The sequence below is a fragment of the Ranitomeya imitator genome, chromosome 5 (assembly GCF_032444005.1).
Source record: "Ranitomeya imitator isolate aRanImi1 chromosome 5, aRanImi1.pri, whole genome shotgun sequence".
NCBI classification, from domain to species: Eukaryota; Metazoa; Chordata; class Amphibia; order Anura; family Dendrobatidae; genus Ranitomeya; species Ranitomeya imitator.
In genome coordinates, this window is record NC_091286.1 from 233,027,038 (window position 1) to 233,053,486 (window position 26,449).

At 40.6% G+C, this 26,449-nt stretch overlaps 1 protein-coding gene across 1 annotated transcript in view; it reads right to left on the reverse strand.

The window, feature by feature from the left end:
* The window catches only part of PEX7 (peroxisomal biogenesis factor 7), a 282,390-nt gene that overhangs the window by 218,909 nt on the left and 37,032 nt on the right, over window positions 1–26,449 (reverse strand). Inside the window, exons 4-5 of the mRNA XM_069725962.1 lie at window positions 22,485–22,562; window positions 18,839–18,947 (exon numbers count right to left, since the gene is read on the reverse strand). Coding sequence (XP_069582063.1) covers window positions 18,839–18,947; window positions 22,485–22,562 — 187 coding nt within the window. The remainder of the gene's footprint in view (window positions 1–18,838; window positions 18,948–22,484; window positions 22,563–26,449) is intronic.

The following is a 26,449-nucleotide window of genomic DNA, read 5'->3' on the forward strand; positions in this document are numbered from 1 at the left end:
TGATGATGCAATTGGGGTGGGCGGGGCTAGCGCCCAATGCACTCCCGTCCTCCTGTCCCGGAAGAGGAGCTGCTGCTATAGAGATCTCTGTGGCGGCAGCTCTGTGCCTGTGTGCTGGTGGTTTCTGTGCCCGGAGCTCTGTGCCTTTCTGCTGGTGATCTGTGCCCCTCAGAAATGTGCCCCCTGTGATTTCTGTGTCCCCCCAGCTATGTGCCCACTATATGCCCCCCTGTGAGCTCTGTGCCCCGTTATATGCCCCCCTGTGATCTGTGCCCCCCTGTGATCTATGGCCCCAGTTGTGCCCCCTGTGATTTCTGTGCCCTCCAGCTATATGCCCCCCTGTGATCTCTGTGCCCCCAGCTTTGCTTCCCCAGCGATCTGTTGCGCCTAGCTTTGTGCCCCTTTTGATCTATGTGCCCCCTGTGCCACCTTGCTATGTACCCCCCTGTGAAATTTGTGCTCCCATGTAATCTCTGTGCCCCCTGTGATCTCGGTCCCCTCCAGCTATGTGTGATCTGTGTCCCCCCAGTGACCTATGTGCCTCCCCAGCGATGCTGTCAGCCCCAGGTCCAATGTGCAACACTGCTGCTGGGGCCGAAGAGGAGTAAAGACAATGTAGGCGTGCGCTGGTAAGAGCTCCAGCAGGAGCTGGACATTAAATGTATTAAGTTTAGTTTTGAAAGAGGTGGGGAATGGGCGGCTGCTTTATTCAGAGTGTGTGTGTATCTCTGTGCGTGTGTGAGTATATACTTTGAAGAGAGGTTGTGAGTATTTTGCAGAGGGGTAGTGTGTGTGAGAAAGAACAAGCTGTTCGAAACGCGTAATCTGTTACTCATTATCATGTGAATTCATCCTACTGGACCTCATGTTTTATTCACAATAAATTTGGAATTTTTTGGAAGCTGGATTTTCCCTTTTTTTTTCTACGTTCACTAATGATTAACAGTAATCTTGATGAAATTGGAAAAGCAGTTGACAGATCAGTGTTGCAGGATGGAGCCATGTCATGGACCAATTGTCTTTCTTCCCTACATTATCAAAGGAACCAAGATGTGAACTGTTTGCTGGCCATACCATTGAGGTGATGAATGTGATTTTATAGATCTAGACAGCTTGTCAATTCCTTTCCCATCAGACCAATATCAACTTAAAATGGTGTAAGTATAGGGCGGGCCATTTATATGGATACACTGGGGTGGGCCATTTATAAAGTTGCATCCAAAATGGCCGACTTCAAAATGCCCGCCCTTGTCACCACCCATCTTGAAAAGTTTTCCCCCTCCCATATACTAATGGGCCACAAACAGGAAGTCAGGAAGGATATCACCAACCATTCCCATTTTATTTAGGTGTATCCATACACATGGCCCACCCAGGTTTATCCTTATAAATGGCCCACCCTGTAGCATATAGTATATAGGAACAGAGGATGGCCCAAAAAATTTCATAGAATTTGGGAGAAGTGGTGTGAAGCACTCTTGACGCACGTATCCCCCAATGATTTAATTGCCCCAATTTTGCATTACGCACCTTTTTCCAGGTTTTCAGATACATGAGATAAGACTCCTGATGTAAATGGACCAAAGAATGGATTCTTGTTTATATTTTTAAATCATATAGACCTTAATCTTCAATATTTTTCTACATAGCCCAGATTTCGGCCGGGTGCAGTGTTTTCAACAGACATCTACAGTATATATCAATATATCCTACTGTATTACATAGAATGTGATGCAACAATTGCAATATTATTTTGAATGGACATTTGTTAAAGTTGGTAACATCTCCGGATGCATGTCCTGTTATACTATGTAATGTTTATGCTGAAGTATTTTTCAACAAAAAGTTTAAAAAGAAAAAAAAAAACCTAATAAATGGCCAGTTGATCTGATTGACATCTGCCTTATTTGCCAGAATACTGATATACTTGGCATTAAAATCTGTCTGAAAATCTAAATGACTCATGTAAATGTGCATCTGAAAGACAACATTATATGGAATAGAACAGTTTTATTTTAGGACATTCATAAGAAAAGAGGAAAATAAGAATTCCATCTACCCGAACAACATATCTGTGTAGATAGGCAGATCAATTTGACCAGTGCGGAGAGGTCCCATACACATCAGATGGTCGGCCGATCCAATCGAAATCATTGGATTTCAACGGATTTCATCTAATCTGTACAGGGGTCTGTTTGGTCAGAAATCTTTGGGCGTAAAAAGATGTTGCGCCCTAATGCATGTGAAGAGTGGAAATGATATCTGTGGTTCTCCCTAACCAATGCTGAAAGGGGTTCTGTTTTCATTATAGCGAAAAGACAAAAAAAGCATAAGGGTGTTAAGAATACGAACCATCTAAAGTGTCCTCACAAACGAGGAGCACAAAGCCTCATTTATAAAAAGCAAACGATATTTTGGCTCCAAAATCACTGAAGCATTATTGGAGCCCGAACCAGAAGTAACAATTATCTATGAGGCCGTGTCAAAGGGGTTTGTACCTTAGAAAGCCATAAAGATCAGTAACCTAGAAACAGACAACTTAAATTAGGGATTACATCCAATTAGTCGCCAAGCACTACAAAGAGATCTTGTCTGGGTGGCAGCACGCCTGCTCCCTGTGTGTTCATGCGATACATTGTCAGTGCTACATAAAGTACCACATTATCATCCAGCCTTGTTTATTATTAGCCATGCCATGTAGATAAAAGCACAGTTCATAGCCGAGACCTTTTCACCAGTTTCCATGTCTTTGGTGAGAAGTGCCCTCTTATGCTTAATTAAATTAAGAGGAATTGACATAATCCATTCAGTGTTGTAGTGGAGGAAAATAAAGTACCAAACTATCAATCTAAGCTGTCCATTAGATCATTGTCTAAACTGACGTGCCCGCCAACTGCAGGGTGATTAGTTAGTCTGGAAAAGTGCAGCGCCTCCAAAAACAAGGAGACATGATGCAAGATCTCCCAATATTCTGGATTATCGGACAACTACAACAACAAGGTTCTAAAACTCACCTGTAAAATAATAAGCATAATAGCATAATAAGGGGTCAGATTATATCTGTTATTATACTCTACGGAGGGAGGAAAGAGAGGTGAAGTGAGGAGCACCATGAGAAAAGAATCAGAATCACACAAGACAATCAGATGGTGCTGCAGCTAGTGAATGACTTCACTTATCCCGGATTCACAGCCACATAGCTCAGTACTACCATAAAATGTATTCCATGCTGCTGTTACTTATAAATGCACTAAACAGTGAAAGAAAATGGAACCCCTTATTGTGTATTATGGATAGGAGACATAGTATCTAGTCCTCTTCCACTAGTTCAGAGACAATTGAAAGACAGATGAAACATGCGGGGGAAGGGGGAACTGGTGAAAAATGTAGGCCACAAGAAGTAACAGCAAAACGTGCGTTGGGGTGAGGGGGAAGCGCCATCTTGTTTCACTGCTAGCTTTCCAGCTCTAACCTTAGGTATCGTATTTGACAATTTGATGTGCGTGCATTCTGATTGTTTATTTGCCACTAGTGCATTTATAGTTTGATATTTGGGATATTGCTGATTTATGGTACTATGGCATTCAATATAGTATTATTTCTATTAGACAATTATTGGCAATTTTGCAACCTTAGTATATCCTTAAATGTTATGTGATTTGCACTTGCACTTTTATATTTGATACATAGTCTTGGGCTTTAGCCATTTGGGTTATATATATTTTTTACCCCCCTTTTTTGTGGATCTATTAGGCTTGTTGTCGCGTATTTAAATATTATTTATTTACTAGACATTTTATAACGCTGCATATCTGCTTTTTCTTTAGATCCCATGAAAGGTGTTATCCAGTCTCGTATATCAACTGTCACTGCTAGGAGTTATTATATGTTAATTGAAGCACTTATATATCATACCTATCATACATACTTTTCTGATGGTGTCTTTTTCCCCCTGCAGGGCACCCTGGTTTTTATTTTATGTGTATTTATTTAATTACGATAAGATTAATAAACTTGATTTTATATTTTATCTCTGCTTACGTCTTCAGCTATTCATACGTTAAGTCCGAATTTTTGGTATATTCTGATTTGAAGTAATGTGTATTTTCATGGGCATACTTTTGATGAATTTATTAGGACACAAATAATTTAAAGTGGTATAGTGATATTTCTCATGTACACACTTATGATAACGTATACTTAAAAGTTACCTAAATCAATAGGTGTGTCGTAAAGGGAACCTGTCAGCAGTTTTGGCCGATGTAAGATACGACCACGGCCTTTCAGGACTTATCTACAGCATTCTTTAAAGCTGTAGATAAGAGCCTGGTCCGATCTGAAAGATAAGAAAAATAAGTTTTATTATAATCCCAGGGGGGTGGTCCGGTGCAGTCCGGTCCGATGGGTGTCGCAGGTCTGGGTCCAGTGTCTCCCATCTTCTTGCGATGCCGCCCTCCTATTGTTTCATCGCTCCCCGGCATCGTGCTCCTGTGCAGGCGTACTTTTTCTGCCCTGTTGAGGGCAGAGTAAAGTACTGCAGTGCGCAGGCGCTGGACCTCTCTGACCTTTCACGGTGGCGCAGTGGTTAGCACTGCAGTCTTGCAGCGCTGGGGTCCTGGGTTCTAATCCCACCCAGGACAACATCTGCAAAGAGTTTGTGTGTTCTTCCCGTGTGTGTGGGCTTCCTCCCACACTCCAAAGACATACTGATAGGGAATTTAGTTTGTGAGCCCCATCGGGGAGAGTGATGATAATGTGTGCAAACTGTAAAGCGCTGTGGAATATGTTAGCGCCATTTAAAAATAAAGATTGTTATTATTATTATTTCCCGCTGCCTGCGCACTGCAGTATTTTACTCTGCCCTCAACAGGGCAGACAAAGTACGCCTGCACAGGAGCGCGATGCCAAAGAGCGATGAAGCAATAGGAGGGCGGCATCGCAAGAAGATGAGCGACGCTGGACCCGGACCTGCGACACCCATCGGACCGGACCGCCCCCCCGGGTGAGTGTAATCTAACTTATTTTCTTATCCTTCAGGTCGGACCAGAGGCTTAATCTACCCTGAAAGTGGTGACCGTATCATACATCGGCCAAAACTGCTGACAGGTTCCCTGCTCTGAAGTTTAATAAATGAAGGTGGTGTGGGGGTGGCTAATTTTCAGGCATTTTGAAAACACTTCCTTTGTCATGCTGTCAGATCTCAGGCGTACATGAGCAATGTTTAATAATCACTGATGTTTTAAAAAACTTTCTGTGATTGAATATAAAATATACTTTGTATATATGTATATATATATATATATATATATATATATATATATATATATATATATTGTATATATAATTGTAATCAGATACATTGTCTTCTTTATCCATTTATGAGCCACTTCTCATTCTTCCCTCTGCCTCCTGAACATTCACTAAAAATCTGTCTTCATTACAAAAAAAAAATTTTTATACAAAAGTGTAGATGAAGTGACTAGGAAAAATATACATTCTGGATTTAGGCTCAATCTATCTAGTTTCTTTTCCTTGTTCTGAATCACAAGGGTCTGCAGTTTGTTGTAGTATTGTATATGTGATTCTTCAGATTTTGTGCTATTCTATGCCTGATGAAGAGACCTGTGTAGTCTTGAAAGCTTGCAATTTGTTACCATCTTTTCAGTTAGCCATTAAAAGGCATCAACCACTGAGGACTCTCAATTCTAAATGTTTTTCTAGGAAAAATATATGAAAGTTTCCTCGACCCATGTCCGAGACTGTCAGTACAATAGTGAGAATTTTGGGGCTTTATGTACAATAAATATTTCTTATCCAAAGGGCATATCAAGATATGTACGGTCTATTGTAAGAAAATCATCTGATTTCTCAAACATTTCAAAACTGAACCGATAACTTTTGATAAGCGATAATGTCCTAAACCTTGATTATATGATTATCACACAAAAGATTTATCTACTAGGAGGGGCCAACTAATAGCTAAAATATCCATTTAGAATACAGAAAGTTGTTTCAAGGTCTGGAGAATGCTGGCACTCATGGGGAGACAACCCTGCAGCTTAACACTTTTCTGTTATCAAGTCAAAAGTAGATAGTGTTTGTTCTAATATTATGCGTCCAACTTCCCTCATGAATATACAGCTTTTTGTGCTTTTTTATATGCGCCATATGGTCCATACATATGCTATTATAGCAGAAAAAAAATATTTTATATAAGAACACACACACACTCAGGGGAGAAGGGGGTGAAAAGCCAAAGTAACTCAGCGACAGGTCCTCTAACTGCTTTCCATTCTTATTACCGTCTCAGATAGTAAAGGCAAAGGATTGCATGCGCAAAGCAATGAAAGAACAAATGGTGCCAAGATTGGGGGCTACAGTGACTACCAAAAGTCTACATCTGAAGTACTGTACTGCGTCCCTGCCAAACTAATAAGGACCGCAGTTACCTGGTAAGGACAGCAGGAATCTCTGCACCAGGGCCATACCTTACCTAGGCACTTCTTTGTGTTCACGTTCATTTCCTTTTCACTCCTCCTGATCTATAGAACTACAATCTTTCCAGTTTACATGAGCCTAAAATCTTACCTTATTTAACATATGTAATAACCCAGTTTACATGAGCCTAAAACGTTATATTAGTTAACATATGTAATAACACTACTTTCAATTTAGGAATTATTTTTATTTCTTTTACTTATATAGCACAACATTTTCTGCAGCGCTTTACAGACATCATCGCTGTCCCCATTGGGGCTCACAATCTAAATTGCCTATCAGTATGTCTTTGGAGTGTGGGAGGAAACTAGAGAACCCAGAGGAAACCCACAGAAACATTGAGAGAACATACAGACTAATATAACATTACTAACTCTTGATTGTCATAAAAAAAAAAAAAAACACAAAAAAGAAATTACTGACAAGACCAGAGCAAGCCATATCAGTAGCACACCTTTTCCAATGTGCAAGATTATACACAATGTTATTAATATAAGACCGCCACCTGGTGGACAAAGTAATTCATGCACATTGGACAGGGCAGAAAATACAAAAAAACAAAGCTTTTCAACCCAGTAATGACAAGGCAATTTTTTCGTTTTTGTACTTTTTATTTCTTCTCATTATTTGAAGAGCCATAACTTTTTTTTATTTTTCCACCAACATTGCGGAATGAGAGCATGTTTTTTTGCACAACGATTTGTAATTTTGAATGATACCATTAATTTTACTATGAGGTGCGCGGGAAAACAGGAAAAAAAAAAAATCCAAAACGCAGTGAAATTGTGAAAAAAACAACCCTGTTTTTATGGTGTTCATTGACCTAGCAAAATGATTGTTGCCATTTTCCAAGATCTGAAACATTTTAATTTTTCAGTTGATAGAGGTGTTGGAGAGCTTGTTTTTAACTGTAAAATTCGACCAGTTCGGACTGCAAAAAAAAAAAAAATAGAAAATTAATAATAAACATTATAATTATACTTACCTGTCCAGTGATGCGTTCTCCTGTCCCGCTGTCTCCTGGCCGCATCTGCTTCCGGGGCCCGCTCATTAACTTCTGCCGGTATTCACTGCACTCGGCAATCTTCGGCTTTTTCGCGCGGTGACGTCACCACACGAACACTGCCGGAAAAAGCCGAAGACTGACGAGTGCAGTGCATACTGCCGGCAGAAGTTAATGAGCGGCCCTCGAAGCAGTTGCAGCCAGGAGACAGCGGGACAGGAGGATGCATCACTGGACAGGTAAGTATAGTTATAATGTTTATTAATTTTCTGCCTTTTTTTTTGCAGCTCCATCCACCCCATCCCATATATGTAAAGTCCGAGTCCGGGGTTCGGATGCAAGTTTGTGTCATCTCCAGCAACAAACTCGAACTTTACAAAAAAAAAAACTCGGGTGAACCCGCTAATCCCAAAAAATCGGGGGGGTCACTACTTACAACGTTTTGATAGCTTTTTATTGTTTTTACTTTTCTTTTTGGAATTTTGGAGTTGCAGCAACCAAAAAAGAAATTGTAATCCTGGCCTTTCAATTTTTCTCTTTACAGTTTTTATCAATAGGGTTAATTAATTTTATATTTTGATAGAAAAGACATTTCTAGATGCGATAATTCCAAATGTTTTATTTATGATACATCTATTTTTAATGGGAAAAAGGAGTGGGGCTAACAAATGTGCATACATGGACATTGTTACCGCGGGTGACAGTCACAGCTGCGGGGTCACGCTGACATCTGACAGCATAATCCCACAGCGTTCTGACCAACAGCACTGGTGGTTGCGTTACCACGGGTGACAGTCACAGCTGCAGGGTCACGCTGACATCCAACAGTATGATCCCACAGCGTTCTGACCAACAGCATCGGCAGTTGCGTTACCATGGGTGAGTCACAGCTGCAGGGTCACGCTGACATCCAACAGTATGATCCCACAGCGTTCTGACCAACAGCATCGGCGGTTGCGTTACCACGTGTGACAGTCACAGCTGCAGGGTCACGCTGACATCCGACAGTATGATCCCACAGCGTTCTGACCAACAGCATCGGCGGTTGCATTACCACGGGTGACAGTCACAGCTGCAGGGTCACGCTGACATCCGACAGTATGATGCCACAGCGTTCTGACCATTACCACTGATAAGAACCACCGCGCTGGTGTTTCCCACGCTGTCACACAATTCCGCAAACATTTTTATACCTGCGTTTTTGCTGCGGATTTGACTGACTTAATTGAAGTCAATGGGTGCAGAAAGGCACAAAGAATTGACATGGAAAAAAAACGCACTGCAAATACTTAAGGAAATTTACTGATCATGTGCCCAACACTTCATGATTGTAATTGAATTAGCTTGCATAAGGATTCCATAGCAATTTTGGCCCATTTCCGCGTGGGGAAAAAAAAAACCGCTGTGAAAACACATCAAAAACGCACTGTGTGCATATAGCCTTATAGGACATTTCATATTTTTCCCAAATTCTTATGTAAACATTTACAGCACATTCTGCACTGAAATACATTTATTAGATATTTTGGGAGTTGGTCCATTTTATAACGACTCCAACTCCACCAAAATGGACACCGACTCCACGAGCCAACAGCCCTGACGATCAGGCAGAGTTTTTAGCTTGAGGTTTATAGGGACATAGCAGGAATATCTTTATACTTACATCCCTACTGTACCTGATTCGTTACTTTAACCCCTTAGCGACTGCCGATGTGCATTAAAACTGCAGCCGCTAAAAGGCTTATTCCATCATCACCTTTTTTTAAAAATAAATAAAAAATAAGATGATAATATGACTACTAGTGTTGAGTGCAAGTGCTCACTACTCGAGTTTGCATCGGGTGCTTGGGTATGCGCTGAGTATTGTTAGTGCTCGAATGACATGTTCTAGTCTCCGCCCCATGTATTGTGGCTGTTAAGCACCCAAAAAACATGCTGGGAATGTCTCACTTACACAGGCAATCCCCACGTTTTTTTTTTACCCGAACACCCGATGCAACCTCGAGTAGTGACCTCTTGTGCTCAACACTAATGACTAAATATTCAATAATTCAATGTGACGACCCAATGTTATCAAATTCTGTGTAGTGCCTTTGGATTCAAAATCCTCACTATACCCCAAATAAAATCCTTGAGGAGTGTAGTTTTTAAAACAGGGTCACTTGTTTCCACATCAGGGGCACTCAAAACATTACATGGCGTGCGCTCTCGATTCCACCCAATTTTGCGTTCAAAAAGTCAAACGCCGCTCCTTCTCGTCTGAGCCCTGCCGTGCACCAAAACAGTAGTTTTCTCCAACATATGGGGTATCAGTGTACTCAGGAGAAATTGCACAACAATTTTGGGGTTCATTTTCTCATGTTACCTTTGTGAAAGCAAAAAATTTGGGGCTAAAGTTAATTTTTTGTGAAAAAAAAAGAAAATGTTTATTTTTCCACATTACATTATATTCATGAGAAGCACCTGAAAGGTTAATAAACTTCTTGAATGTGGTTTTGAGGACGATAAGGGGTATAGTTTTTAGAATGGTGTTACTTTTGAGTATTTCTGAAATATAGGTTGTCCAAAGTGTGATGTGGTCTCTAAAATAAATAATTTTGTAAATTTTGTAGGAAAAATGAGAAATTGATTATCAACTTTGAACTCTTCCTAACAAAAAAAATGTTTAAAAAATGATGCAGATGTAAAGTAGACATGTGGGAAATGTTATTTATTAACTATTTTGTGTGGTATAACTATCTGATTTAAAGGAATAAATATCTGAAGTTTGAAAATTGCAACATTTTCAAATTGCTAGTCAAATGTATGATATTTTCATAAATATACGGAAATCATATTGACCAAAATTTACCACCAACATAAAGTACTATATGTCAAAAAAAAAAAAAATCTTAGAATCACGTTGAAGCGTTCCAGAATTATTACCAAATAAAGGGACAATGTCGGATTTCAAAAATTTGGCCTGGTCATTAAGGTAAAAATTAGCTCTGTCACTAAGGGGTTAAAGCTGCTCCCCCTGATGGCATATTTATTTATATCAATGTTTTTGGTCAAGTTAAAATAATAAAATTTTGATTTTTAGAAAAGGGAGTGAATCAACTTTTTTTAACTTTATATTGTAATCCTCTCAGAACACTTGTACCCATTACTGATAAATCGCTTATGCTATGTACTACAATAATACAGTATTGCATTATGTACTAAAAATCACAGTTGCCTGTGAACACCAGAAGCAGGCTGGTCTTCATAAGAAAATCGCACAGGGGTCTTCAGTAGATCCATGACTACTATTGGTAAGGTAACCCATCGGTGCACAGTGAGGTTGATGGTCACTTAAAATTACCCTTGAGCCATGTGCTTTAACCCCTTAGTGACAGAGCCAATTTGGTACTTAATGACCGAGCCAATTTTTGCAATTCTGACCACTGTCACTTTATGAGGTTATAACTCTGGAACGCTTCAATGGTTCCCGCTGATTCTGAGATTGTTTTTTCGTGACATATTGTACTTCATGTTAGGGGTAACATTTCTTAGATATTACTTGCGATTATTAATGAAAAAACGGAAATATGGCGAAAATTTTTAAAATTTTGCAATTTTCAAACTTTGTATTTTTATGCCCTTAAATCAGAGAGATATGTCACGAAAAATAGTTAATAAATAACATTTCCCACATGTCTACTTTACATCAGCACAATTTTGGAAACAAAATTTTTTTTTGTTAGGGAGTTATAAGGGTTAAAAGTTGACCAGCAATTTCTCATTTTTACAACACCATTTTTTTTTAGGGACCACATCACATTTGAAGTCATTTTGAGGGGTCTATATGATAGAAAATAACGAAGTGTGACACCATTCTAAAAACTACACCCCTCAAGGTTCTCAAAACCACATTCAAGAAGTTTATTAACCCTTTACGTGCTTCACAGGAACTGAAACAATGTGGAAGGAAAAAATGAACATTTAACTTTTTTTTGCAAACATTTTAATTCAGAACCATTTTTTTTATTTTCACAAGTGTAAAAGCAGAAATGTAACCATAAAATTTTGTTATGCAATTTCTCCTGAATACGCCAATACCCCATATGTGGGGGTAAACCACTGTTTGGGCGCACCGCAGAACTTAGAAGTGAAGGAGCGCCGTTTGACTTTTTCAATGCAGAATTGGCTGGAATTGAGATCGGACGCCATGTCACGTTTAGAGAGCCCCTGATGTGCCTAAACAGTGGAAACTCCCCACAAGTGACACCATTTTGGAAACTAGACCCCTTAAGGAACTTATCTAGATGTGTGGTGAGCACTTTGAACCCCCAAGTGCTTCACAGAAGTTTATAACGTAGAGCCGTGAAAATAAAAAATCGCTTTTGTTTACACAAAAATGATCTTTTCGCCCACAAATTCTTATTTTCACAAGGGTAACAGGAGAAATTAGACCACTAAAGTTGTTGTGCGATTTCTCCTGAATACGTCGATACCCCATATGTGAGGGTAAACCACTGTTTGGGCGCACCGCAGAGCTTGGAAGTGAAGAAGCGCCGTTTTACTTTTTCAATGTAGAATTGGCTGGAATTGAGATTGGACGCCATGTCGCGTTTGGAGAGCCCCTGATGTGCCTAAACAGTAGAAACCCCCCACAAGTGACCCCATTTTGGAAACTAGACCCCCCATGGAACTTATCTAGATGTGTGGTGAGAACTTTGAATGCCCAAGTGCTTCACAGAAGTTTATAATGCAGAGTCGTGAAAATAAAAAATATTTTTTTTTCCACAAAAAAGATTTTTTAGCCCCCAAGTTTTTATTTTCACAAGGGTAACAAGAGAAATTGGACCCCAAAAGTTGTTGTCCAATTTGTCCTGAGTATGCTGGTACCCCATATGTGGGGGTAAACCACTGTTTGGGCGCACGGCAGAGCTCGGAAGGAAGGAGCGCCGTTTTGGAATGCAGACTTTGATAGAATGGTCTGCGGGCATTATGTTGCGTTTGCAGAGCCCCTGATGTACCTAACCAGTAGAAACCCTCCACAATTTACCCCATTTTGGAAACTAGACCCCCCAAGGAACTTATCTAGATGTGTGGTGAGAACTTTGAATGCCCAAGTGCTTCACAGAAGTTTAGAATGCAGAGTCATAAAAAATATATATATATATATTTTTTTTTTTCCACAAAAAGGATTTTGTAGCCCCCAAGTTTTTATTTTCACAAGGGTAACAAGAGAAATTGGACCCCAGAAGTTGTTGTCCAATTTATCCCGAGTATGCTGATGCCAAATATGTGGGGGTAACCCACTGTTTGGGCGCACGGCAGAGCTCAGAAGGGAGGGAGCACCATTTGACTTTTTGAGCGCAAAATTGGCTGTCGTGTTTGGAGACCCCCTGATGTACCTAAACAGTGGAAACCCCCCAATTCTAGCTCCAACCCAACTCCAACACACCCCTAACCCAAATCCCAACCCGATCCATAATCCTAATCACTAACCCTAACGATAATCCCAACCCTTACCCCAAAACAACCCTAATGTCAACCCTAACCATAACCCTAATCAAAACCCTAAATCCAACACACCCCTAATCCTAATCTCAACCCTAACCTCAAACCTAACCCTAATCCCAATACACCCCTAATCACAACCCTAAACTTAACCCTAATCCCAAACCTAACCCTAATCCCAAGCGTAACCCTAATGCCAACCCTAACCCTAATACCAACCCTAATCCAAACCCTAACCCTAATCCCAACTCTAACCCTAACTTTAGCCCCAACCCTAGCCCTAACTTTAGCCCCAACCCTAACCCTAGCCCTAAGGCTACTTTCACACTTGCGTCGTTTGGCATCCGTCGCAATCCGTCATTTTGGACAAGAAACGGATCCTGCAAATGTGCCCGCAGGATGCGTTTTTTGCCCATAGACTTGTATTGCCGACGGATCGTGACGGATGGCCACACGTCGCGTCCGTAGTGCACTGGATCAGTGTTTTGGCGGACCGTCAGCACAAAAAAACGTTCAATGTAACGTTTTTTTGTACGTCGCATCCGCCATTTCTGACCGCGCATGCGTGGCCGTAACTCCGCCCCCTCCTCCCCAGGACAGATTGGGCAGCGGATGCGTTGAAAAACTACATCCGCTGCCCACGTTGTGCACAATTTTCACAACGTGCGTCGGTATGTCGGGCCGATGCATTGCGACGGCCCCGTACCGACGTAAGTGTGAAAGAAGCCTAACCCTAAATTTAGCGCCAACCCTAACTCTAAATTTAGCCCCAACCCTAACCCTAAATTTAGCCCTAACCCTACCCCTAACCCTAGCCCTAACCCTAACCCTACCCGTAACCCTACCCCTAGCCCTAATTTTAGCCCCAACTGCTCTTCTCCTGCCGGCCGGCAGATGGAGACAGATGGCGGGCGCACTGCACATGCGCCCGCCATTTTCTTTTGCCCAGAAGATGCCGGCGGCCAGGAGGAGCAGTAGGAGGATCCAGGGACACAGGTTGAGTATTGTAGGGTCCCCCTACCCCCGGCAGCCGAGACCCCAAAGATTCTCGCGGGGCCGGCGGGCGGGCGCACTGCGCATGCGCCCGCCATTTTCAAGATGGCGGCGCCCACCGGGATCCACGAGGAGCATCGGGGGAGATAGGTAAGTATTGGGGGGCTACTTGGGACCCCTTTTCTCTATCCTCCGATGTGCGATCACATCGGAGGATAGAGAAATTAAAGAGATCGCGTTTTTTTTTTTTGCGATCGCCGGTAAACGGTTAATTACCGGCGATCGCAAATGCTGGGTGGGTTAAAAAAACCCCGAATCATGTTCTCTGGGGTCTCGGCTACCCTCGGCAGCCGAGACCCTGGAGAAAATCCGACTCTGGGGAGCGCTATTTACTTTTTCCACAGCGCCGTTAATTAACGGCGCTGTGGTTTAAGTACCCTTAGCGGCCGCCGTTAAAAGGCGTATCGGCGGTCGCTAAGGGGTTAAAGGGAACCTGTCACCAGGTTTGGCCAATATGAGATGTGGCCATCACCTTTAAGGGCTCATATACAGCATTCTATAATGCTGTATATCTGCCTTCAACCTGACCTCCAAGAGAAGAAAAATAACTTATTATACTCACCTGCGGGTCCAATGGGTGTCGCAGGTCTTGGTCCGGCGCCTCCCTTCTTTTTGCGATGCCGCCCTCCTGCTTACTTTGTGTGGATGACGCGTCTCCTCCGCACCGCACTCCTGCGCAGGCGTACTTCTCTGCCCTGTTGAGGGCAGAGCAAAGTAATGCAATGCGCAAGTACCGTGAAAGGTCAAAGAGCCTCGGCGCATGCGCACTGCAGTACTTTGGTCTGCCCTTGACAGGGCAGAGAAGTAAGCCTGCGCAGAAGCGCTGTGCCGAGGAGACTGTGTGGATGACGAATGGATGCGTCATCCACAAGAAGCAAACAGGAGGACGGTGATCGTACTAAGATGGGAGACGATGGACCAAGACGCCCATGGGACCAGACCGCCTCGCAGGTGAGTATAATAAGTGTATAATAAGTGTTTTTCTTCTATTATAGGTCATGTTGGGGGCAGATAAACAGAATTATAGAATGCTGTATATCAGCCCTGAAAGGTGATGGCCATAACGCATATCGGCCAAAACTGGTGACAAGTACCTTTTAAATGCTGCTGGCAGAGACTGATAGTGGCATTTAACTAGTTAACAGCAGCAGGCAAAATTAGCTACTCCTATGGCTGTTAGAGGAAGATGATGGCTGAATATCAGCCATCATCTTCTGAGAATGGTGCATGCTTATCTCCTGAGCCTACTCAATACATCTGCTCTTAACGAACGCCATACATGGGTGCCCATCTTTAAGGGGTTAAAACGGAATTGATAAAATGCTCTATCACAATGCAATGTGTTTCGTTTTATTTCTAGTTATAATGGGGAATGTACAAACCAACATGAGGGAAAAAAAAGTGCAAAAAATAGGTCTCATAAAATATAACATTTTATTAAGATAATTAAAAAAAAGTAAATCTGAGACACACAAACATGACAAAACAGAATGTTTCAGGAAGTGGTACTAGTACACACGTACAATGTAAAATTTAAAAACAACTTACACAGATAAAAAAAAATCCTACTAAAGATAAATTCCATCGTCACACCCCCTGACTAAGCCTTTGGGTGAAACGTGCATTGGGGTTTGATGAACCAGGACACGTACACTACCCCTCTTCAGTTACATACCATCTGTGTAAATGGTTTCTAAGTTTTACTTTGTACATGTGTACTGGTACCACTTCCAGGAATAGTCTGTTTTGTCATGTTTTTGTGTTTTACATTTAATTTTTTTTTATTGTATCTTAATAAAATGTTATATTTTATGAGACCCATTTTTGCACTCTTTCCTAATGTTGGTTTGTAGATTTGTTCCGGAGTGTGTCTCTAACATTTTTCCTTTTCTGCTCATTTTTTGTTGGTACAACCCCTGGCAAAAATTATGGAATCACCGGCCTTGGAGGATGTTCATTCAGTTGTTTAATTTTGTAGAAAACAATTCAGATCACAGACATGGCACAAAACTAAAGTCATTTCAAATGACAACTTTCTGGCTTTAAGAAACACTAAAAGAAATCAAGAACAACAAATGTGGTAGTCAGTAATGGTTACTTTTTTTTAACCAAGCATAGGGAAAAATTATGGAATCACCCGGTAAATTTTCACTCCCAAAACTAACACTTGCATAAAATTAGATCTGCTCATTAGTCTGCATCTAAAAAGGAGTGATCACACCTTGGAGACCTATTGCACCAAGTGGCCTGACATGAATCATGGCTCCAACATGAGAGATGTCAATTGAAACAAAGACCTTTACCCCTGACAATCAGTAACACTATGAAGCACCTATAATATATACAAACTTTTATAACATGAGTTACCTTTTAACCCCTTAGTGACAGGGCCAAATTTTTTAAATCTGACAAGTGTCACTTTATGTGGCAATAACTCAAATGCTTCAACAGATCCTATTGTTTTGAAGATTGTTTTTTTCATGACACATTATACTTTATGCTAACAGTAAATTTAGATCAATATGTTTTGTGTTTATTTATAAAACAAATTATCAGAAATTTGACAAAAATGTAAAAAATTAGCAATTGTCAAACTATGAATGATTATCCCTTTAACCCAGATAGTCATCTCATAACAAAACATTAATAATGTTTCTCTCATGTCTGCTTTACATCACCGCCATTTGTAAAATGTTCTTTATTTTTGCTCGCATTTTCATAGGTTTTTAAAAAAGTAGTAGTAATTTTTCCTTTTCCCAAGGAAATTTACAAAATATTTTTTTCAGGGACCTATCCAGGTTTGCAGTGACTTTGGGAGTCCTATATATTGGAAAGCCCCCAAAAGTGATACCATTTTAAAAACAGCACACATAGGAATGCATTGATCCACTTACTTTCTGTATGTGGCTATACCCACCATGCGGGAAAGAAGCAGATCATGTGTGGTTGGTACCCAGGGTGGAGGAGAGGAGACTTTCCTCCAGGCCCTGGGAACCATATTATAGTAAATAAAATAAAAAAAAAATAAAAAATTACAATAAAAAAATCGTGATATTCTCACCTTCCGGCATCCCCGGCAGCGTTCCCGCTTGTCGCGATGCTTCCGTTCCCAATAATGCATTGCAAAAATTACCTGTGATGACGTAGCGGTCTCGCGAGACCGCTACGTCATCTGGGGTTTTTGCCACAATGCATTATTGGGACCGGAGCATCGCAAGGAGTGGGAAGACGGTCGAGGATGCCGGAAGGTGAAAATATCATGATTTTTAATTTTTTTTTATTATTTTTAACGTTCTGTCTTTTTACTTTTGATGCGGCATAGGTTGCATCAATAGTAAAAAGTTGGTCACACTTGTCAAACACTATGCTATAGATCGCTTCGAAAACGCTAGCATTCAGCAAGCTAATTACACTTGTAAAACGCTAGTGTTTAGCGGGAATACGCATGCCAATTCCGATGCGATATACCTGTGGCAGGAGTTGCGGAATTGCCGCGGAAATTTCCACGGCAATTCTGCAACGTGTGCACTTAGCCTAAATGTCACTGACTCCTGAACAGGTCACAATTTGGCCGTGAATTGCCATGGCAAACATCAGGACCACACAATCATGATCTCAGGGTGCTGATGGGGATAAAGAGGGAACCCCCACCCTCTGTTAACCATTTATATGATGTAGTCACTATTGACAGCAGCATCTAATATCAGATATGGACGGTGCCAACACTGATCGTGGATGATACAGCAAGTTGTCAGCTATAGTGTACAGCTGACAGGGGATGCTATTCTTTTATATCTCAGGTCAGTAAAATGACATATTGGCGGTCTTTAAGGAGTTAAAGTAACTTGAAATTTAAACGCAAGACATTTTCATAACATTTGCCATATAAAGGGTCCTGTGACATATGGAAATAAAGGCTTATAATAACTTAAAGTGAACCCTTACAAACATGAAGTACTGCAGGATAGGACAGGGAAACACATTTTCAACATAATCTGTCCTGTTATTATCAGGAGCTCCATTCCACCAAACTTCCTTTCTCTCTGAAGAGGCAATTTGCATATTATATTTCCCAGAGAAGCATTGCATGGCGAATAAGCCTCCATACCTTGACAAGCCAGAGCCGGTATGTCACTCTCCACAAGGAGAAACCTTACCCCTTAGACCCCAGTCCAGAGCCTCTCACATAGCTCAATCAGTTCTCATGCTTTGCAATGACGAGGGCCAACAGCCCGAAACACCGTGTCTGCGAATTGAGATACTGATTTGGCTTTTATCCTAAGTCATATTGCACGACTCGTTAAAGGGTTGATTGTGACTTGTAGGATCGCTACTTCCAACAGGTGGCGCTATAGAGTTCAAGTCCTCTTTTTCTCTGAAGAGGCAATATGCATGTAAATAAGGAACATAAGTGCACTAAAGGACGTATTAATACAATTGCGGTCTTCGGCTCCACTTGGATTCTTCTACCAAGCATCGCCATCTGCTTCTTGATTGACCGTGTAGAGCACAGGTGATGTTTTGTAGCGGAGCCTCTGTCTATATAGTCAATCAAAAATGGGAGTGGCAGGGAGAAGTGAAGAGGAGGTGAGAACTGCAAGTGCACTGTTACGTATAACCACGCACTTGCAGTCCTAATTTCCATATGATTAAAACCTTAATCTCAGAGTAACAAAGCAATGGGCAATGACAGAATAGCTGTTCTTCCCTGCTTTATCCTGCAGTACCTTAGGCTTCATAGACACATTCTTACTGACAGGTACCCTTTAAAACAGTTATTTAAGTATCTCATCTTACCTGAGGCTGATGCAAAACAGCCTGGTATATGAGGCGACCAGATTGTGCTGTACACAATGTTTTCATGACCCATGAAGGTGCACAAAGACTTTCCAACAGATGGATCCCACTAGAAGCAAAAAAAACAAGAACTTACTCATTCCAGAAATGCAGACATATATTAATATGTACATCAAAACAGATGTTAATCTCTTTCTTTTTTAAATCTGCACCAATTCTGCACGTCACAAATAAGCAATATGTGCATGAGTCTTCAGGATTCTCATTCACTTTGCTGACATTCGGAAACCGTTTCTTCACTGAAAAACTCGGCAAAAACACAACGTGTGCACACAGCCTTACAGCATGGCAATAGAAAAATAAACTGTTTTTAATTTTTTATTTTTTTTTAACTACAGTGTTTATTATCTAAAAGTAATAAAGAATAAATAAAATGACATGAAAGGTTGTCACCATAATAGTGCTGGGTCACACAATAAAGTAAACACATTGGGTCCAATTTCATCAAAACCTTCAAGCCAGAATTGTGAGAAGATGCAATACCAGGCAACCAAAACATTGTATTTCATTGCACTGTTGCAGTGAGCCAAAAAAAAATGTAATTCTGGAGTTTTTAATTTTTTTCTTTTTACGCCATTTACCAATTCATCTTTTTATATTTTGATAGATCGGGCGTTTTTGAACACCACTATACCAAATTTGTGTATTTTTTATGGTTTTATTTTTGAATGGGGAAAAGGGGGGTATTTTAACTTCTATATTTTTTTTTAAACTTTTTTTTTTCTGCTTTATTCTTGCTTTAAAAGTCTCCTTAGGAAACTTGGAGTGCTTGTGCTACAATAGCATAGAATTAATCATCTGATATGAACGACGGCCACAGGGCGGAGCTCATAGCACACTGGCAATGACAACCAAAAGGGTCTCCGCCAGACACTGAGTTGTCATGCCAACACATCGGCGCCCGATTGTCATGTGACAGGGGCGCTGATGGGCTTCCAGTGCAATCATGCTAAATGAGGCTATTAGAGATTTATATCGGCATTTAACATTTTAACAGATGCGGGTGGATGGCAATTCTTCCTGCAGCTGTTAGGTTTAGCAGCACATGACAGATGAATAAAATCAGCTGTCATGAGTCGGAAAAGATGCAGGCTCAGCACTGGAGCCTGGATTAAAGGGGAAAATACAACATATGACGTAATAATACGTCATATGTCATGAAGGGGTTAACAATCAATTCTGCCTCACAGGATTCAAGTATCAGAAAGCAACATTTGTCAAACAATTTGAGTCTCTTTTAGCATAACATTCCCTATCATGTGGGTGACATGTCTGTTTACTGACAGATTCCCTTTAAAAAATAAAACTCCACCCTTCACCTTTCCAAAATAACCTACTTCACAACCTTCATCAGCGCACTATCCAACAATCCTAAATGACTGCGACACTTTTCATTTGTGAGTGGTTCGATAAAATCCTAAACGACTTGACACTTTTTACTCCATACCCAATCAATCACTATTGTCACCTGTACCACAAAAACATTTCTAGAATTCGGCCTTTTCTTACCTTAGACTAGAGGTACCCAACCGTTCTGGCCTTGAGAGCCACATTGAGCTTTGAGAGAGGGTCATAAGCCACATTTAGGTCTAAGAAAGAGTAGCAAGGCACATCCAGATCCAGGCCTCTTCACAGTAGTGACCCATAGCGCCCCCATTACTAGTATAATGAAAAAACCCAAAGCTTTTCCACATCAATCACACCAAGCCAGCATACCAAGATCCAGAGGTTCCCACAATATCTCCATTCAGTATTCCCGCATCAATCACTCCCATCACACTGTTGCATCCAGCCTCAAGCACTTCCAACCGATCTCCATCTTACCATACCTAAATTATCTCCAGACCCCCAAGCTGGCAGACAGCCACGAGCCACACATCATGGGCATGTGAGCCTGTAGCTCCCGAGCCACAGGTTAGGGACCCTTATCTTAGACTCTGCAAAAATTCTTCAGTCATGCACACACGTTGCGTACTGTGATGCATAAAATTCTACAAGATTTCTAAATTTCTTGGCAGGAAAAACACTGCGTCCAAATTTCATGTTTTTGCATGTGCTTTTTCACCTGCGTTTTTTCAGCGTTTTGGATGAATGATAGCGCCTTGTTTTTATTTCTCTGTTTATGTTTTTCAGGTTCCATTTGTGGACTATGTCAGACTTCGTTAATTACGTCAGACCTGCATGGGAACTTTTTGTTTTTTATAAAATGGTTAACCAGGGAAAGTGTGGGAGAGCATTTATCTAAATTAAAAAGTGTGTTTTTTCTTTTTACTTCCTGCAAAAAAAAGCTGCAAATCCGCAATTATTTTAGAGTTGTGTTTTTATAGCTTTTTTTTACTGACTTCATTGAAGAAAATGCTTGAAAAAAGGGTGCAGAAACGCTGAAAGAATTGACATGCTACAGATTTAAATCTGCACCACATCTGCAAGTCACGAATGAGCAACGTGTGCATGACACTTCAGAATTCTCATTCACTGAGCTGGCAACAGGATTCCCTGCAGGTTGTGTGACAAAAATGAGACGTATGCACACAAGCCTTACAGTTTCATCGTTTTTATAGTTGAAGATAGACATAAGTCCATCAAGTTCAAATTATAACCTAATATGTTAATTCAGAGGAAGTCAAAAACTCCATGAGGCAAACGCTAATTGCCCCATATTAGGGGGGGAAATTCCTTCCAGATTCCATATAAAGCAATCAAACTAGTTCCCTGGATCAACGTCCCATCTCAGAATATAGTACCTATAACTTGTAATATTATATTTTTCAAGAAAGGCATCTAGGCCATCCATGAACTTTTGTTGCTCCGATTCATTCTAATCTGGACTATTGTAACTCTACTAATCGGTCTCCCTCTAACCAAACTCTTCCCCAATCTCCAATCAATCCTTAATGCAGCAGCCAGGATTATATTGCTGTCCAGCCACTACACCGATACTTCCACACTGTCATTGCACTGGTTGCCCATCCACAACAGAGTACAATATAAACTTATTAGTCTCACACACAAATTTCTCCATAGTTTTGCACCACCCTAAATCTCCTCGATCATCTGTCTACCTCCCATGCTCTCCATTCCACTTATGATCTTAAACTAACATCTGAATCTTCCACTCCCATCTCCAGCACTATTTTCATACTGCGCCAGATAAAACTAACTCGGACAATCTAATTAATTCCCAGTGTTCACAGTTTTAAGCGTGTCATAAAAATATGTTTCTATAGAATGGCCTACCACCTCACCATTAATTTAACTATTCCATTAACCCTTCCTACATTTTATTTAGAAATCTGGTCCCTTTTATTATCTGTTTCCACACCCTCCATGCACGTTTTATCTAAGTGTCACCCATATTTCTTCACCGACTTTCAGCCTCTTGGTATGTGCTGAACTAAGTGTTACTTTGAAATGTCTTGTATGGTTTGTACAAGTTCCTTCTCAACTGTAAAGTGCTGAAGAATATATTGGTAATATAGAGATAAAAATTCTTAATTTTAAAACATACCATGGTACACACATACATCAACAAACAGAAAACACAAAAGACATATGATTTCAAACAGTAGTGTCACCACTAACTTACTAATTTTGCAGTACGATCCCAGGATCCGGATATCAGAAGTTGCTCTCCTCTTGTCTGACTCCAATCTACGCTGTAAACCTACAGTAGATTAGAAGGAAAAAAAAAAAGAATGATTACTACCAGCAGCTTGTTGTATGCCCGTAGGACATGGTTACTAAAAAGACTCAATTCATTATCGTCGCATTGATCACAATCATAGAGCAACATTAAGAAAACAAATATTGTCAGCCATGGAAGAGGCAAAGTTCTGATTTAATTTTGGACTGTACTCAAAGTTAAGTAACATCTAGGAGATGCTAGAGCTCCGCATCCTTCACCCAAATTACCAGCATTATCATACTTTTTTCTGTAGAGATTTGACTAGGGAAAGTGTACTAGAGGCCAGAGCATTGCAATTCCAAAGGTTTCCTTACAACTTGTCCAAAACTTTGATGTCCATTCACCTCTCCACCACTCTCCTATCTGACGCCCAGCGGTTGCAGAGAACCAGCACTGCTGCCACCATGCCTCAGTTCACCAACGAAAGAGTATCAACGAAATAGGGCTCGCAGAGGCCAAAGATGAAGTGGACGCAAGTTCTAGAATAGGGCATGTGCTTAATGGGTACTGTGGAGGTCATAATAGAAGCGACAGTGAAATCTGAATATCGCAGTGACATCTGGAGAATAAAAAAGGACCAAAAATGTCCTTTAAACGTGTACTTCAATGATAATGAAAAAAAAGAAATAAACTAAAAGGAACCCAGTTGTCAAGCTGAACTTATGCACCCTATAACATATCACTCGCCAACTGCTGTTTGCACATTTACCAGTAGAATGTAAGTTAAAAAAAAAGAAGTAAAAAAAGCAACACCTCACGCTGATCTAAAGAAACCTTCCTCTGTGTGTTGCTCTTTCTAATTGCTTTGGCTATTAAAATTCATGTCTTCCCATTGCAGAGAAGGATTACCATAACAGAACTTTCATAAAGAAAACACTTTCTCCCAGCAGTAAGACGGCTGTGTCATTATCTGCAGTCTGTGCAGCACCGAAACACGGACCTATTAAAACTCGAGAAGGACAATTGAAAAGGGTTTTGTCAAACTTTCTAGATTATTCCACAAGGGTAATAAAAGAAAGTTGTTCATGTAGTCACCCGGGACTAACCGCTTACATTCTATGTATGCGTTACAGAACTGGTGCCAGAACTTCAGCTTAAGTAGAACCCCTCTGCTTTTACCTACGGTATGTTTTTAACTAGAGAATCAATAATAACTTAGTAACCAGATACATTATTAACTAAGTCAAGGGTTAAAAATACGGTACATGAAAAGTGTTCTCTATGCACCTCAGCAATGTTGTATTAGGCACCGAATATAATTTTCTTTTGTGAAACATTTCCATCACGCCCTGGAAAGGTCTATGCATTATATTGGCAGCTTCATACATTGTACAGTATGGCATGAGCCTGATAAAACTATACATTCTGATAGCTATAAAAAGGAGATAGCTTTTAAATATTGAATATATACAAATCGAGCAAATTCAGAGTACAATTTGACTACAGGTGCTTCTCACAAAAAATAGAATATCATCAAAAAGTTAATTTATTTCAGTTCTTCAATACAAAAAGTGAGTCATTACAAACAGAGTGATCTATTTCAAGTGTTTATTTCTCTTTGGCCGGCGCCACACTAGCGAGTTTACTGACGTATGAGAGGTGCAGAAAATACGGATTGCATACGGTACAATTATTCTCTATGCCCCTGCTCCTATCTGCCGTATTTTACTGATCCGTATTATACGGTCTTCTACGGCCGTAGAAAATCACAGCATGCTGCGCTTGTCACCATATTGCGCAAAAAATACGCCAATGAAAGTCTATGGGGGCGAGAAAAATACGGATTACACACGGACCAACAGTGTGACTTGCGAGAAATACGCAGCGATGTTCTATAAAAAAGCCGGCAATTCAGTGTAGTGTACAGTAAAATCACACTGACAGGTTACAATAGCTAAGATAAATGTCTACACATAGTATAGGGGTATATCATATCCCTTTTTTTTTGCATATTCCACACTACTAATGTTAGTAGTGTGTATGTGAAAAATTTGGGCGCTCTATTAAATGAAAGGGTGAAATCGCGGAAAAAATTGGCGCAATTTTCTCCGCCAGAATGGTAAAGCCAGTGACTGAGGGCAGATATTAATAGCCTGGAGGGGGTCCACGGTTATTGCACCCTCCCCCCCCCCCGGCTAAAAACACACACGCATACCTTTACAAAGGTATTTCGGCAGCATAGGTGGGGAATAAAGGCTCCAAAAATACACTAATTTAAAGCACAGCTCTGCCCCTATTTAGCGCTATTTTTATCTAATCTTGAAAAAACGGGGTGACAGGTTCCCTTTAATAATGGAGAGGTGTCTATGAGGCTTCAGAACAACTCTGACCTAAACCCAGTTGAGCATCTTTGGAGATATCTGAAAATGGCTGTCCACTAACATTCACCATCCAACCTTACGGAACTGGAGAGGATCAGCAAGGAAGAATGGCAGAGGATCCCCAAATCCAGGTGTGAAAAACTTGTTGCATCATTCCCAAGAAGACTCATGACTGTACTAGCTCAAAAGGGTGCTTCTACTTAATACTGAGCAAAGGGTCTGAATACTTATGACCATGTGATATTTCGGTTTTTCTTTTTTATTACATTTGCAAAAATTTCTACATTTCTGTTTTTTTCAGTCAAGATGGGGTGCAGAGTGTACATTAATGAGAAAAAAAAATGACCGTTTTTGAATGTACCAAATGGCTGCAATAGAACAAAGAGTAAAATATTTATAGGGGTTTGCATACTTTCCGTACCCACTGTAGCTACATTTTTTTTTAATCTTTTCAAGGTGGGGATCATTACTATACCGGTACTTTCCAAACACATTTATGTTCCTTGATATCTGATTAACCCTGCCCTAGCAGCTTACTCTGTCTCCCATCCTACTGAGTCAGCATCTTCTAGTCCTGCAATGCCAGATTTGCACCCAATTTTACAAGCTTCTTCGCAGTGCAGTAGTGAGAAAATAGAACTGGTAACATTTATGAGGATAGAAGCTGCAGTAAAATGTAGTCCGTAATATAAGTCATCATAATATATTCAGAAAGCTTAATCACAGTAATTACAGGGGCCTCTGAGCTGCATCTGGATATTGCTTACACACATAAAAGTAAATGTTGGCACATTTTAAAATAGCACAGCCAAGGGGAACACATAAAAGTACCTGTCACTGTGACATAGATTCTGTGTTTTGGAAACTACTATGTTAATAAAACTCATTCAAGAGAACTATGATGGTCTGTTTCATATCTAGTTACTAGTGATGAGCGAACGTGCTCGAATAAGGTGTTATGTGAGGGTGCTAATAGAGTGTCTTCAGGGGGCTCCAAATAAATGTCCCCGAGTCCCCTGTCAAACAGCCAGGAGACATGCTGGTACGGGGACTCGGACATATTATTAGTGTACACTGAAGACACTGTTAGCACCTCAGCATGGTCGGATAACACCTTTTCCGAGCACATTTGCTGATCACTACTAGTTACTTAAAATTCTGCATTTATGAAGCCAGACATTGTAATTTTTCCACATTTCCGAATGGCCTCACAAAAATATAAAACAGTTTACCCTAGAAAGAGAAAAAGTGAGTCCTGCAATAAGTCTGTGGTCATACAGGGATTGGGAGCATTACATTACCTGCCACTCCAGCCTTTACTTTAAGGCACCAGGCACTAAATTATTTAGATTCGCGAGTTTCACTTATGCTTCCAGTGGACACAAGTAAACATGGCAGTGCCTGCTTTCAGCCAAGGTGCCACATCTTTGCACCTTCAGAAAGCATTACGCGTATTCCTTCCTACACCCGGAGGGCAGTCTGTTTGATCAGCAGCTAAATCATGTGAACAGTCAGCTGAAGAAACAGAAAACTGCATCTCAAAAC